The sequence below is a fragment of the Megalops cyprinoides genome, chromosome 9 (assembly GCF_013368585.1).
Source record: "Megalops cyprinoides isolate fMegCyp1 chromosome 9, fMegCyp1.pri, whole genome shotgun sequence".
NCBI classification, from domain to species: domain Eukaryota; kingdom Metazoa; phylum Chordata; class Actinopteri; order Elopiformes; family Megalopidae; genus Megalops; species Megalops cyprinoides.
Window position 1 is genome coordinate 32,133,219 of NC_050591.1, and position 15,723 is coordinate 32,148,941.

A 15,723-nucleotide genomic window follows, 5' to 3' on the forward strand; every position below is an offset into this window, starting at 1 on the left:
AACAAGGTTTGCATCATTTTACAATGATATTTTAGCCACAATTATACATATTCACAAAAAAACAGTCTACCCCAAAACAGGAATCAACCAAATCTCAAAGCAACAATCCTCAAATTCAACCCCTTCCATAGCCATACATGGGAGCCAGGGGTGCAGTTACTCAGAGCATCCAGGAGAGGGCGCACTGACCTCAGCCACCAGGTCCTGACCCCAGAAGCAGGCGTAGTGTAGCGGTGTGTTGCCGTGTTCATTGGCTGCGTTGGTGTCTGCCTTGCACTGGATCAGCTGAGAGACAGAACACAGCGCTAAGTTTACACACAAAACACAGCTGGAGAGACGGGGTATCAGTACGACAGAACCCTCCGTTTACTCTAAACAGCGATAGTAGCATACCAGAGCGCAGCATGAGAGCCATGAACCAGGCCTCACACTAACATGTACAAATATTAACCACAATCAAAGTCAACCACACCGCAACCATGTTTTAATGCAGGACAAGAACTGCACTAAACTGCTACTAGTTGGTTACAATATCAGGACAACCTTCCAGTAGGCTATTCAGCTGAAAACGCCAAGCAAACTCCCTAAACAGTGACCTATCAAGTACTGCATTTTTGTTTTCACGTACATGATTGTATCTTACCACTCAGTTCACAAGTTAAACTTACAAAGAACTCGTCAGGTTTCAAAATCGCTTCACAGGATCTACACAGGAAGGCACTGTGGCCTTTCAGCAGTGAGGCAAGACCTCGCTTCGCTGGTTAGAGAGAGAGCAGCCTGCACCTGCACGGGTGCCTTATCTCTGCACTGTCAGCCACACCACGGCTGCTGCGTTCACTCCGTACTATGTTATGCTGTGCGGCGTCTGGCTGTAGCTATGCTGTGTGCCCAGGGCGTGCCCGCGGCCCCACCTTGCCCACGATGTCGCGGTGCCCGTGGCTGGCTGCCAGGTGCAGGGGTGTGTCGTCTCCGCGGTTCATCACGTTGATTCGGGCGCCCCGCATGATGAGCATGTCCACCACGCTGGAGCGGCCCTCCCGGCAGGCCCAGTGCAGGGGGCTGAAGCCGTGGTCGTCCCTGAAAACGGAGGAGGGGCGTGTCAGAAGCACAGCTGAGGGAACAAACGAATCACTCGCTCAGAATGAATCAACACTCAGCATCCTGCTGCACCATCAGAAATACTGCTCAAGACACAAACAAATAAACTACTTTCTCCAAATGAATTCCCCACTAAGTATCCTAAGGTACCATCAGAAACACTGCTCAGGAGACAAATAATTCACTCTCTACAAACAAATCCCCAATTCGTATTCTACTGCATCATCAAAAACACTGATCAGGGAAAAAAAAAAGCCATTTCCACCAAATGACTCCCCTGTTAGTTTGACTAGGAATCATAAATGGCTTGCCTGTTTCAGTTTGTTTTGCAGTGATCACAGATGTGCACAGTTCTCGCCATTTACAAAAATACTCACAAAAAGAGAACCAGAAACCTATTATTAGGAGATACAAAGCTACAGATAATTGGGACTATAGCAGTCAGACAAAGTAACCTTAGTATTGCAAGGAATCATTTGGGGTCATCATCATCCTACATTTGGGGTCACTTTCAACAAAATGATGGGAGTCTTAGCACAATATGTGTTGGACATGACAGCTAACTGGTAAGGTAAAATACAGTTAGGGTAGATGGTACACTTCTGTGCTGCAAGTCAAAGCAGTGTCTGAGTTGTAGTGAAGGAAGTTATTACTATTGCCATTACAGTACTACTTTTTGAGTCTGAGTATGAGTCTGTGGCTCAAAACACAGTTGCTTATCTACATCTGAAGCTGGGCAAACACAATATTAGGCTTAAAATACACGGTTAACATATTTCCAGGTGCGACCAAGCCTTTTTTTTTTAGAAATGGAATTCAGTGTATTTTTCCTCTTGCTTCAGGAAGTGAATGAATACATGTAGGTGGTTTTGAGTCAGCAAAAACATAATTCTCCAACTGCCTTCAAGGGGTTTTTTTGCAGCTGCAAATGTTTGTGCATCTGCCTCCTCTGTGGCACGTATATCTCTACAATAGTACACCTCACAGCACAATTTTTCAAAGGATAAGCAAAAAACTGAAAAAGCCTGCTCCCGCTAATGGTTTTGATTTAGCCGTCCAATTCATATACAATTCCCTACAGCCTTGGAGGTGCTTTCATGCTTAAATAGTTTATGAGCCTGGATCTAGACAATAGTGACCTTAAATGGAGGAAGAGCAGAGGGAGGAGGCAGGTTTTGTTTATACTACATTGACAGGGAAATGCACCACAGCAGCAGACGCAGCTCTGAGGAAGAGATAAACACACAGATGCTCCTCCCGTTTACTGGCCCAGTCCACCTCGAGCCTCTGAGTGTCTCTGTGAATCACGACTGAATCAGGACCTTGTCAGAAGCCCATGTTCTCAAAAGGCCTCAGTTACCTCAAAAGTAACTCAAAAAAAAAAAAAAATCCTGGAGAATGGAGCACAACATCACCTCCGATAAGTCTCCGGTTAAGGAGCAGGACAACAACAGGTGCAAGCGTGCAGGTATGAGCTCAAACAGGAGCAAGACGTGTCAATTACGAGCTAACAGAGTCAGCTGGCTGCAGCTTGTCACGGCCGCCATCTCCGGGCCAGCTGCCAGCGAATAGAGAGTGAAAGCCCATAATAATTGTAATAAACTATCCCTGTAGCACCACACCCGTGCCCTCACAGACAGGGAGAGGGGGAGAGAGGGCGGGAGGGCGGGAGGGCAGGCCCTGGCAGTCTCCAGCAGCAGCAGATCAGCCCTCCACAGCACGCCCCTTCAGAGTGCCAAAGACACGCCCCCTCAAGGTGCCAAGGAGACGCCCCCTCAGGGTGCCAAAGACACGCCCCTTCACAGTGCCAAAGACACGCCCCCTCAAGGTGCCAAAGACACGCCCCCCTCAAGGTGCCAAGGACACGCCCACTTGGGGTGCCACAAACTGCCTCTGTGAGTGTGCTCCCAGCCTGACTCCACAGCTGCCCACGTCCTCTACTACAGCCTGCCTCCCTCTCTCCTCCACCTCATCCCTCTTTCGTAACACTTCCCCTCTCCCCCCTCCTCTCTATTCAATCACTTTCCCAGCCTGTCTTTCTCACAGCTGGGGGAGGAAATATCACAACAGCCTGCAGCAGCTGGATTTCTCGCTGTCTCAAAATAAAGCCAAAATATCCAAAATAACTGCATTCTCTTTTCACTTCCCACAGCTCGACACTCTGTGCCGTGCTAATACTGTAGGCATGCGATAGTGCTCACTGCAGTTCTGGCATCGATGCACCTGCTGGAATAATGAAAGAATTACAGCAGACATTAAAAAAATGCCCAAACACTCGATCTTGCAGAGCGCAGCCGGAGCCACTGAGGGGGCATTGTGAGGAGAGAGGGGCCCCTCCCTCGCGACAAGGGGACACAGAGAGAGATGTGTTCTCTCACAGGAAGAGCCGCCAAGCTCCCGAGAGGCCACCTCGCCCCCGACAGGCCGTAAATCACCGCGTCCTCTCTCAGAGAAACGTGCAAGGGACAGGCTGACTCTCCGTGCAGTGTCCTCTACCTCGCGTGCTCCCTCACACAGCCCCGGCGAAAACGTGCAGCGCAGTGACAGTGTGGATCCGATCAATGAGCAACACTGCCGCCATGCTCAGACTCTGTCAGAACTGGCCAGCTCTGGCATCAGTCATTACATTACATTATTGTCATTTAGCAGATGCTCTGATCCAGAGCGACCTACATAAGTTACAATTTTTTTTCCACATTATTCATTTAAACAGCTGGATATTTACTGAGCCAACTGTGGGTTAAGTACCTTGCCCAGGGGTACAGCAGCAGTGCCCCAGCGGTGAATCGAACCAGCAACCTTTTGGGTACAAGTCCTGCTCCCTACCACTTTGCTTCACTGCCGCCCCATCAGTTAGAGATCCTAAATGAAGGGGATGTCCCCCGAGTCAGTCAGAGGATTTACAGGGACACCGAGACGATCTGCCGAGCGCTCTGCTGTGATCTGAGCCTCTGGTTATTTCCGGCAGGGACACCTGCCGGTGGGGCTCAGAGAGGCAGGCGGAAGAGCGGGGGACCAGATGACGGTCCCCTGTCAGCACCCTGTTCATCTCAGCGGCTCAGAGTAACAGAATCAGGCCTGCGAGACCCAGAACCACATCCTCACACTGTGCAGAGAGAGCATCTCACACTGAGCCTGGCTTATGAGACAGGCTCCCACACGCTGGCCAGCCACCCAGGCACCAGGGCACAAGGCTGTGCTACAAATACCACCGCATTGGGCTATCCTAAAGATACCAAGGCATCACGGTACTGTACAGATACGAGCACATTACATTGTCATTTAGCAGAAGCTCTTATCCATACCAGCTTATACAGTCCACAGCTTTTACATGTTAGCCATTTATACAGCTGGATGTTTACTGGGGCAATTCTGGGTTAAGTACCTTGCCCAGGGATACGGTAGCAGTGCCCCAGCGGGGAATGGAACTGGCTATCTTTCAGTTACGAACCCTGCTCCTTACCACTATGCTACACTGCTTCCACAGAGGACATAGGGCTACCCTGTAGGCATCAGGACATAGGGCTATCCCAAAGGCACCATGGCATAACATTACCCCAGAGACATCAGTGTATAGGACTATCCCACAGGTACTAGGGCATAGGGATATCCTAGAAGATATCAGGGTATAACGCTACACTAAAGATACCAGGACACAGGGCTGTCTTACAGACATCAGCAGGCAATAGGCAATATCAAGCCCTTCCAGACTGACTGACTCACACCTCAGTCTCTTGGCCTGGGTCACAGTCCCAGGGTGAATACATAAATATCATCCGAGGTCTCATGCTGTAGGAGTGTCATCACTGCAGGTCTGAGCAGGGAGGTGGTCTGGGTTCAGGATACCAGATTCCCATCTATAATCATGGGTTATTTAATCACACAGCCCTCAACACTCACCTGTCAACTAAACTGTTACCACGCGATATAACTCCGGCCTGACATTTATGAAAGCTACAGGGTAGCCAGCTACACTGCACATGGGGACTCTGGTTTTACACGGGCAGCTGGCCTATTCTGTTTCATGCACACGTCTTCAAAAGCTAACTCGCCAGCTACAATCTGTTTATCTGACGACATCAGGAGAGATTAACAGCAACTATCTTTAAATCCTTTTTTTTAAAATATCACAGCTAATAAATCCAGAAAAACTGGGTGAACAAAAAAGAGAAAGAAACATAAAGACTTCTGTCTGTTGAGTCACAACCTGTTATTGCAATCAGCCACTGTTTTCCACAGGGAGTTCGCTCTCACCTGCGCAAAATCAAAATGAAAAACAGAGCCCAGTCTGGTGACGTATTCACATTCTGAAAGGGCTTCAGCGCCACGTACACGGCCAGACTGAGAGAGAGAGAGAGAGTGAGGTCATCGAATACCCCAGATCGCAGCGCAACAGCAGGCGTGCATACCGAGCGAGTGAGAGTGTGAATGCATGTACCTGCTCTGTGACTGACGCTGGCGGCCCTCTGCTCAGGGACAGCACCTCCTCCTACAGCAGCCCCCGGGGGCGCTGCCAGAGGGGCCAGAGCTGTGCCGCTTCCCCCTGCCCCGTTAGGGCTGTGCAGATAGGACTGGGAAGCAGCGGAGATGGGGTGCATTACATCATGTTACATTATTGCCATTTAGCAGACGCTCTTATTCAGAGCGACTTACATCACATCGTTTTTTTTTTTTTGTCAACGTTTATACAGCTGGATATTTATTGAGGCAACTGTGGGTTAAGTACCTTGCCCACGGGTTCAGCAGCAATGCCCCGGCGAGGAATCGAACCGGCAACCTTTTGGTTACGAGTTCTGCGCCTTAACCATTATGCTACACCGCACTACCCTCAGACAGGGCTAGGGTGCAGTGGAGCCGGGGTGCTGACAGGGGGAGGCCCACCTCTTCATATCCTTATCCCACCTCCTCACTGACCCATCACACCTCCCCACCACCCCGAAACCAGCCCCCGCACCGGCTGAGCAGAGAGGGTCCAGGGCAGTCCTGCCTTTCAACACCCTAATGCCGGGGGGGGGGGGTCCAGGCACATCTCACTGTGGCAGACTGACAGACTCCTGAGCACAAATCCGCAGAAGCGCCGACTACCTACAGATAACCTCTCAAACAGAATTATCTACACACTCCACTCGACCCGCCGCACTCCGACCGAGTCATTCCGCTTGGCCCAGACTGACTCAAAGAGCTTGACCGCACATAACCAGGCAGTCACTCACCCCAAAGACTCCCTTCGATGACTTTTTAAGGGTATGATTTACAGTCATTACAGACCTACAGTTGCACCACTGAAATTCCCACAACATTGGGGCTGAAGACAGAATTGAGGGGATCTTGGCTGAGGGCATATTGCTATAAAAGATAAAAAAGAGAAATTAAGCATAGTTTTCTCTTTGTTTGACCAGTTCTGTTCTCTTTACCATGATTTACCTGGATTAAACGTGTTCAAACGTGTTCGAGCCATGCAAGATAACCCACCAATCCCAGATCAGGTCACTACACTCTATCCAAGGCCTGGCCCCTACTCCCAGAGTCCCTCTCTCCCAGCCTGCTGGGAGGGGGCGGGGCCTTGGAGAGTCCCGAAATCCAGTCTCCTCCCTGGAGGTTAAATATAAACAGCCTTCTCCCTGTCCGCAGTTCACCCTTCTCACCAAACAAGGAGCCCCTCTGCGGTCCCCTCCCCCTCTCTCTCTCCCTCCCTCTCCCTCTCCCTCTCCCTCTCCCCCTCCCCTCTCTCTCTCTCTCCCCCTCCCCCTCTCCCTCTTTCTGTGAGTGCGCTTTATTTATACTTGAACTCAGGATTCTTGTGTGCATCTTCCATTTCCTCTCCACTGGCACAACCAGCACTGTGGCCATCCCTTTCTCACACTCCCTCTAACTACCGGCACTCCCACAGACCACACACATGCGTGCGCGCACACACGCGCACACAGGCACACACACAAACTCACGTGGACACACACACACGCGGACACACACGCACATGCACACACACTCAAATAGAACACACGTGGACACACACAAGCACATACACATGCATGCACATACATAAACACACAGACATACACAAAAAAACAAATATACAAACACAGCCGAAACAACATGGGAATCGGAGACTGGCTCAATAACTGAAGTCTACAGTAGCCCCTTATCTAATGCTTTTTTTAGGTTTAGGTTACAGTACAACTCTAAGTAAACAGGATATCTCAAAATATTAGAGAGAGGATACCAGCCCTTTCCCAAGGACATCTTAAAATCACATTCATTTTCAGTTTCAAAAGCAAGATGCACATGTTTCATCTCACACCTCAAAAGACATTAACTGAAGGCTATCAGGACGGAGCTAACAGATTAGCAGCATACTCTCTCTCATGGAGCAGAGGGCTATGCTGGCACTGTCTGCATTTCTTAATGTCTCTCATTTCGTTAGGCCTGTTATCGAACGCGCCATCGTCAGGAGGAAGCCGAGAGGAAATGAGAGCTGCTATCGACGACCACAGGGGGATGGTCAAAGGAAACGCGAGGAATTACCAGGAGAAAACGATACTGCTGTAGTGTCCCCTTATGCGTTCCCTCAAAAAATACCCTAACGTGTCCTCTGTCTGTCTGTCTGTCTGTCAGTCTCTCTCTCTCTCTCTCTCTCACTCACTCACACACACACACACACACACAGAATCTGGCCTCTGTTTCAGCCCTCTCCCCCCCGCTCTCTTTCTCTCTCTCTACACACACACACACACACACACACACACACACACACACACACACACACGCAGTCCGCCCTCTGATCCACCCCTCTCTCCCCTCCCTCTGACTCTTGTGAGACGCAGACGGTTCCCCTGAGGTTTGCATGTTATTCCATGTAAGGAGATTTTCAATTCAGACACCGCTCTCTGTGTTCCGCATTCATACGTACACAGAAACACTGGCAGAAATATGTACTCACACTGACACGTGCTTTCACTAGCGGGGGGGATAGCATGGCTATTAAACCCATAACTAATCAAAGGGATTGGAGGAGCTGCATGAATGGATGTGTTTCTCCCATTGGCAAAACACTCAATTACAATGGGAAGGATGGCAGGCAATCAGCTAATGGACTACACAGCTGTGCTTATGTGGATACACACACGCAACACACACACGTCCACACACATACACCAATCACCAATCAAAGCAAATGCACTCTTACCACCTGTGTTCATATGCTTGAATTACTTAACAGGCTTACTGAGGTACTAGCAGTGCAGAAACCAACACCAGCCACATGCACAACACACTCTGCCACACCGAGCCAATGCACTGCCCCACAGATCCACACGATTGAGCCCACATTCCAATAAACCAGAGGGGAACTGTTCATAAATCGTCCTGTTTCTTTCAAACAGCAGGAGTACGCAGTACGCCTGGGCTGCCAGCACGGTTCAGTCGTTATTTACACCGCGTGCTTATCCTTCCCTATACGGTGGGCCTAATCTTAGGGCAGAGGGGACGAGAGAACGACTTCCTGCAGAAAGGCCAGGCACATCCATCTCCAGCAGACAGGCCCTCTGCCCTGCCCGGGTCTGAGAGTCACACAGGGTTATGGCAGGGAGATGCGTCTAACACACGCTGGTGCTTTATAATGCTCAAAAACACAGCCCCAGGTCTCCTAAAACAGCAGTCTAACATGACAATACACAACTCTAAATATCCAAAGGAACAGGACTGCAGACTGGGGGGTGGTTAAAAACACAGACAGACACACAGACAAAGACACAGACACACACAGGCAGACACACATACACACGCACGCACGCACACAGAGACGTAGACACACACAGACACACACAGACACACACTTCTGCAGTAGGGTAATTCAGGTCAGTTTCTTGTTGCAAATTACGTAATTGAGAAGGAAAACAAAAAGTGGAAGTGTGTGGCAAGGCAGGCACACGTGTGCTGGTTGCAGAGGAGGTGCAATGTGGAAACCATTTGTCCTCACTTCACCAGAACAAGCTCCTGGCTCCTCAGACAGCCCTTCTGCAACAGCCGCATGGCCCCCTAAACTACGCTGTACTCCCAGGAAACCAGACCACCACCCCTGCTCTGCCATCTGCCACCTTCACCCCCAAACAGCAGTGCAGCATAGTGTTAAGTAGCAGGGCTCGTAACCAAAAGGTTCTATTCCCCGCTGGGGCACTGTCACGGTAGCCTTGGGCAAGGTATTTAACTGTCAATGTAAATATCCAACGGTATAAACTGATGTAAAAATTGTAACCTCTGTAAGTCGCCCTGGATAAGAGCCAAACCAAACCCTTAACGGACACAAGCCAGTGCAAACTGACAGTGTAAATGTACTGACCATGGTTAACACAAACGGCAAAGTTCAAATCACAGCTCACTGGTCACATGACAACAATAGGGTAGCTTCTAATCTCATGACACCACTAATCTGACCAAACCTCTGGGAATTCAGAGTTCACGCTACACGGCTTTCCACTGCAGGTACAAATCCAAGTTCACGGGTCAGGCAACCCGAAGGAAACGGGTTCAAGTCCCAGCTGGAGATGACACAGGCAGCGCTTAATGCAGTAAATGACAGAGAGGAAAAAGGTGGTGTTAATCTGCTCCAGCGTGTGTCAGCCGCTTGTGATTACAGGGTCAGCCGCAGAAGATACATATTCTCGCGCTGGCCACGGAAAAGCCACACAGAGAGGCTCTGGCTCTCTCTGGAAGCTTCTCTGCACCCGCTTCAGCTGTCTGGAACCAATTATCCCACAGGAGACTCCGGGCTGACAACTCACAGTGGCTTGGCAGAGAGCGGAGGGCCAAAAGTATAAATAACCTTCATACATGTAATCGTGTGTGACTGAGGTGGCCATCCCCGCGGCCACAAAGCAAAGCCAAACTGGCTTTATTTTCCTCCATGCAGCTGTGCTTGTTCTGCCAGTCGTGTCTCAGTGTGCATCTGTCTTTTGCCAATTCATTGATGAGTATGAGTATGTTTGCACAAGGGCTGAATTGCCACTCAACAGTCTCCGGAGAGCCCTTTAAGTAGGCTGACGTATGGAACAACCTCTTTTGCCTGCAACAGGTGACAGAAACTCTCAGCTGTTTCCCTAGTTCTAATCATACTGAGGTGACATCATGCCTTTACACACTGTTGCTGCAAAGCAAGCTGGGGACTAAGCGTCACACCTCTACTGACTTCTCACTTGCATTTTAGCATACAATTCATTCTCCTATTACTTTCAAGGTAGTGTTAGAGTTCCGAGTTGTCTGCGTTTGAAAATTTATAACAGTAGTCATTTCCAACAAAGGCAAAGTTAATATCTTGCTCCCTTCCTTTGCTGGGTAAATTTCCAATTCCTTCCAATGCCTTTAAGAGCAAAAGAACCACTTACGTGTTTGCAGCACAACTTTAAACAAATCCTGCGTCAATAAGACCGTTGGAGTGCTGAAGGGCTCCAGCGAGAACCGGGTCTTGCTCTGCTGGAGCCCTTAACCACCTGATTCAACTAATCATCATCGTGACTGAGCCAATTTAAACTGCCGCAACGGCTCCAAGGCCACATAAACACACTTAAAATGGTCTGGGGTCAACCCTTTCACACATATTAGCGCTAAGTACGGCTTTATCCACATTAGCTCATTTCCCGGCCTTGGCTACCTCCTCGGAGCAATAAGCAAATAAAAAAAAAAAAAAAAAAAAACTTTAATACAGCTTGCTTTGTTTGGCTCTTGTGCTCATTTGTCAGCGACCAGACTCTACCGGACAGCTATAGGGAAAGCTGCTCCAGACCACACAAATATGCTGCCACAGCAAAATACCAGCTCACCTCTCCTCTAATACTAAGACTATACAGAGAGATGCAAAGGAGAATCTTTCCCCTGCACGTTTAAACTCCACTCATTAACTTCCACCAGCCTCTGGGTTACAGTTTAGGACACCTGCGTGGTTTGTTTGGTTTTCACATTAAAAAACAAAACACTAAGCAAACACATACGTTGTACCGGCACAACACTTTTGGTCGAAAATATTAAGCATATGGACATATTTGCTATTACGCTGGTGACAAAAAAGGAACTTTGAATTCATATCAGCTGCTTTAAATGGCAGTCCTGAAAGGTGGCCCTTACTTCGAAAGCTCCCAAAAAATGGCAGTAAACATACCAGTTGAACAACATGCTGGCCCTCTCCCTCTGGGTATCCCTGCTCCTCAATAAAATAAAAATAAATTAAAAAAAAAAAAAGACATGCATGAAGCTCACCCCTGGTTGAGGTCGTTCTCCGTGTTGTCCAGCCACAGACGGACAGCGACCGCGTTGCCTTCCCGACATTGTGTGAAGATGTCATCCATTATGGCACCCCTCTGGTTTCTACTAACTGAAGCCTGGGTCACTGGAGGCCGGCGTGGTACTGGAGCAGGAAGGCTGGGATGAGCGTGGCAGGCGGAGAGCGAAGTTCCGGAGGGCTCTGGAGAGCATTCGTCCACAGGAAGTGACAGGAGGGAGGGGAAGAGGCCACAGGGGGAGAGACGCTCAGAATTGGGACTAGAGGGACTGTGTCTCTGTCTCTCTCCTATCTGTCTCTCTCTCTTGCCACAATGCTGAAAGACAAACGTGAGGATGGTTAAGCAGAAGCAGCAGGACAAGCGGAACTGCATTTAGCATCTTCAATTCACCTACAGCTGTGTCCTTATGTGGCCATATCATTCCCATCTGACTTCACAACTTGAGACTGCAGCAGACGTTCAATCCATTTGAGCTGGTAGAAGGTGGTGAAGAAGGCTGTGTGGATAGATTACAACCCCAAACACTGGTCCTGGGTCAGTGTTAGCTTATTCTCCACTTAATTGCTAGGGTAACAATTAAAGCTGTGCTTTGATGAACTGATGACAGATCAGTTACTGACCACCTATAAAAGACAGGCACAATAGGCCTGTGTTAAGTGCGATCAACACACCACACCATATGTTCCTTAAATAGACAAGCGCACTACTGAGGCCAAACCATCCGCCACACTGCTCTTGCACACAGTGGTGCCTAATGACCAAATTAAAGCCTGCAGGTGAAGTTCACAGCCCCGAACACTGCAAGCCTGTGTGAGCGTCAGCAAGCCGGAGGGACGTACCCATGTTGGGCAATCTTCAGTACTGGCGTCTGCACACACAGGCTGGCCGTGACTCACCCCCGAAGCCTGGGCTGTGCCTCATTGATGACAAACTCTCTCCGCCTGGCCCGGGCCTCTAAAAAAGCCAAGCCTCGCCAAACAAGGTTGGAACCCTGTCAATTGTATTTTTTTTTTTTTTTTGTGGATCTGCCACAAGGCTCTCTACTACCTTTAAAGCAAGTCTGAGGCACATCTCCCTATGAGATCAATCAGGGAGTGTGCTGTCCATTTCTGATCAAGGATATTTACTGCCTTGAGGGTTTTAGAGATGCCATTCAACCATCTGATTCTTAATTTAAGTTCCCTTCCAATCAATAACTCCAGTGTCAACACCAAGACCTGCTTTGTAGTGAAGATTGTAAATCCATACATGTCCAACAGACAAGACTGTTCCCGAAGTTACACCGCCTACTTACTAAACACCAACAAGGAGGAGTAATCTGTGTACAGAATTAACAATTTGCGGAATGCCGCGGAGTTCACGCCGAGTGCAGTAAGGGGGGGGGGGGGGGGGGGGGGGGGCTTTGTGCAGATATGCCGGTGGATCCTGTCGGGATCAGCAGTGCAGACGTAAGAAAGCAGCCACAGTTCTGCTTTCAGAGGCATGACATAATTGGATTGACTCCCTAGGAGTCCTTCCCTGTCCTCTTTAACCCCATCGTGCCCCAAAAACTCTTTCACCAAATACCAGAGACACCATCTACGAGGGCAGTAGTCATTGCGCACAAACTGAATCTCGAGCAGGACAAGAAACTGAATAAACCGAAACTGAGGTCCTACGGGTTTCGTTAAACATTCATGCTGGGAGTCAGAAATAGCTATAGAGCAAGCAGGTGATACCCAAACACACACTAACACAAGCTATGTGGCTACACAGGCCAAAAATACCGTGGTTAACTGGTGGGAATGTAGTTAGTTCGCAAACTTTGTTGCAAAATACAAGCAAGTTTCAAAACTAGAACGTGCTACATAGCGCAGCCCAAAGCTCTACATGAGGCTATGGTGCAAAAGCAAGCATTAAACGTGTATATTTTTAAAGCAATCGTTACTTTTCAAGATCAAACTGATGAAAATATCTATCACGACTGTGGTCACTTGTGAGTGAAGAGCGACAGGAAGGTATCATAGTAAACCCCTGTGCTGTCATCAAGACCCAGCACAGCTAGCTAAGAAGCTTCTGATATTTACAGAATACCGTCTATTACAGTCCAGCGGGCTAGCAACCCAGCAAGTTACAGAATGCAGCTGGACTAACACTGGGACACGTCGTTAATGTCGACATCCTAAAAGTAGCTACCTAGCCTGGGAGCACAGCAGACAGCAGACCTGATCCGGCCACATTGGTTATATTGGTTTACGTGGTTATATTTGGCAAGCAAGCTAATTACCTGTGGTTTCCTTTGAGTTAGTTAGCTTACTAGCTATGAAGCCAACTCAAAGCAAAATCATGCAACTTGCACGACTAACATAATATGAACCAGCGGAAAAAACGTTTAACTAGCTATCATGGATAGACTACCTTTGCGATCGCGCTTTTAACTGGTCAGCTCCTAACATTTCCAAACCATCTGTAACTATACCTCTACGACGGCCAATTAAATTTATCTATCTAGCTGCAGGTGTTATCTGATATAAATTAGCTGACGGTTATGTATCAGATAAGTTGCGCTTTAATGGAAATGAGACAGACCGTTTTCGAGGTACGAGTGTTACCAGTAACTATAGTCTCTTTAGTTAGCTATGTACTGATTATCCATTTACCTAGCTAACATTAGCTAATTCCCCGCCGCAAACTTCCAACAAACCAGGCAACTTAGATAAGATAGCTAAAGAACTGCTCTAATAAGCTAGTCTATCTAACAAGTTAAAACTTGAAACCAAACTCTGCGAACTAGCTGGCTCAAATGCCCGATGTTACTGTTGAATTTACATTTATTTTAACCACCCAGCGAACCGGACGAGCGTAAGAATATCTACCCGAAGTTCGCTTTGCTCGAAGGAGGAAAATCTGAACACTCAGTCCCCGTCTCTCCTGAACCGGACGCAAATACTTAGCTAGCCTGTTAGCTCGGTAGCACATTTTATTTAGATCAAAAATAAAGGAAAAATGAAGGAAAACGCTGAAAACTAAATACAAGTTTGGGTTATCAAATGTGATCGCTTACCTGTGGATTCGAGCTATTTTTTCAGTTTAGATTTCTCCGAAATATTTAAGTGCAGATCGCCCAAATACGTCCCCTGATGTCCACACCCTCGCTGAGGCGAAATTTCTGTCCGTGGGGGAGGAATATTTTCTCCGTCCCTCCCGAGTGAGTTCTCCGTCACAGCGCCCCCTGTCGGTGAACAGGCCGCTGTGTTCCTCGCAAACCTCGCCGGGGATTTTTTTTTTCATTCTTCCCCAAGAACGCAGTGTTTTTTGTCTTTGCGAAAACTACTACACTGCGCCTCCGGACGTGTTTTTTCAGCTGTGAAATCTGAGATCTAAGGTAACGTCACCGCTGAAGACGTGCTTGAGTTCAACAGACATCGAGTTTGCGTTTGGTAAACGAATAAGTTAAATAAATGCAAAGTAAAATGCATTGATAAATACATAGATCCGCTCAGAGGGAAATAAAATAAATCCTTCTTACTATGCAGATATTTTAATAGTAATGGTAAGGTATTTTTTTTACCATAACAACCATGGGCAACCCATATGATATGCATTCTTGTCCTCATGAAAGATGAACGATATAGGGGAAAAACAGGTGGGAAGTAAAAGGTTGTAAATGGGGTTTGCTTTCACATGCAATCAGCCATAAATAACCCGCTCCGTTCTTAGGTATGTCGGCACACACAACATAAACTGTTCAATTACATTTCAATGTCAGAGCCAAGTCCAACCTGTACTTGTTTTAGTCCATGTTTCTTTTTTGACAGAGTAAACATAATATCTGGGGATATACCTGTACTGAAGTATTAATTGGTGTTGGAAGATATTTTATTATTTGTACATTTGAAAGCAGACGAATCAGAATATATTGCAGCCTTACTGGGTTTTGCTTAAATACTTCAGTGACTGCTGGCAGAAAAGTCAATATGAGTGATCTTCTAGCAGCCCTTTATTAGATTTGTTTATTTAGAGGAGCTCCATAAAACAGCACTACCCACAATTTACTCAAAATGTGGCAGAGAAGTGCAAAAAATACCAAATGACAAAAGATGCAGTCGTAAAATCATTTAATTGTAGTGATGTATAGGACATTTACACTTACATTTTCAGACAAGTCCTGAAAATGGAAACGCAGGTAATGTAGTTTTGACAATCATGACGGATTTCCAGCATATACTTGTATCTCATCATTCCACATTAGCTGCAATGTTGTATCCAAAATGTGTTACAATTTTTTATCATTTCATATGAGGCAAACAAATATCAAATATGTCAAGTTGCTGTCTGTGTGCATTTGTGAATGCATAATGGAATTATGTGTGTG

The 15,723-nt window shown here is 47.6% G+C and overlaps 1 protein-coding gene across 1 annotated transcript in view; it reads right to left on the reverse strand.

Annotated features, from left to right (window-relative positions):
* The window catches only part of LOC118782855 (integrin-linked protein kinase-like), a 20,143-nt gene extending 5,631 nt beyond the window's left edge, over positions 1-14,512 (reverse strand). Inside the window, exons 1-4 of the mRNA XM_036536463.1 lie at positions 14,413-14,512; positions 11,347-11,684; positions 912-1,077; positions 190-285 (exon numbers count right to left, since the gene is read on the reverse strand). Of these exons, the coding sequence (XP_036392356.1) occupies positions 190-285; positions 912-1,077; positions 11,347-11,435 (351 nt within the window). The 5' untranslated portion in view covers positions 11,436-11,684; positions 14,413-14,512. The remainder of the gene's footprint in view (positions 1-189; positions 286-911; positions 1,078-11,346; positions 11,685-14,412) is intronic.
* Between the last annotated feature and the right edge of the window lie 1,211 nt (positions 14,513-15,723).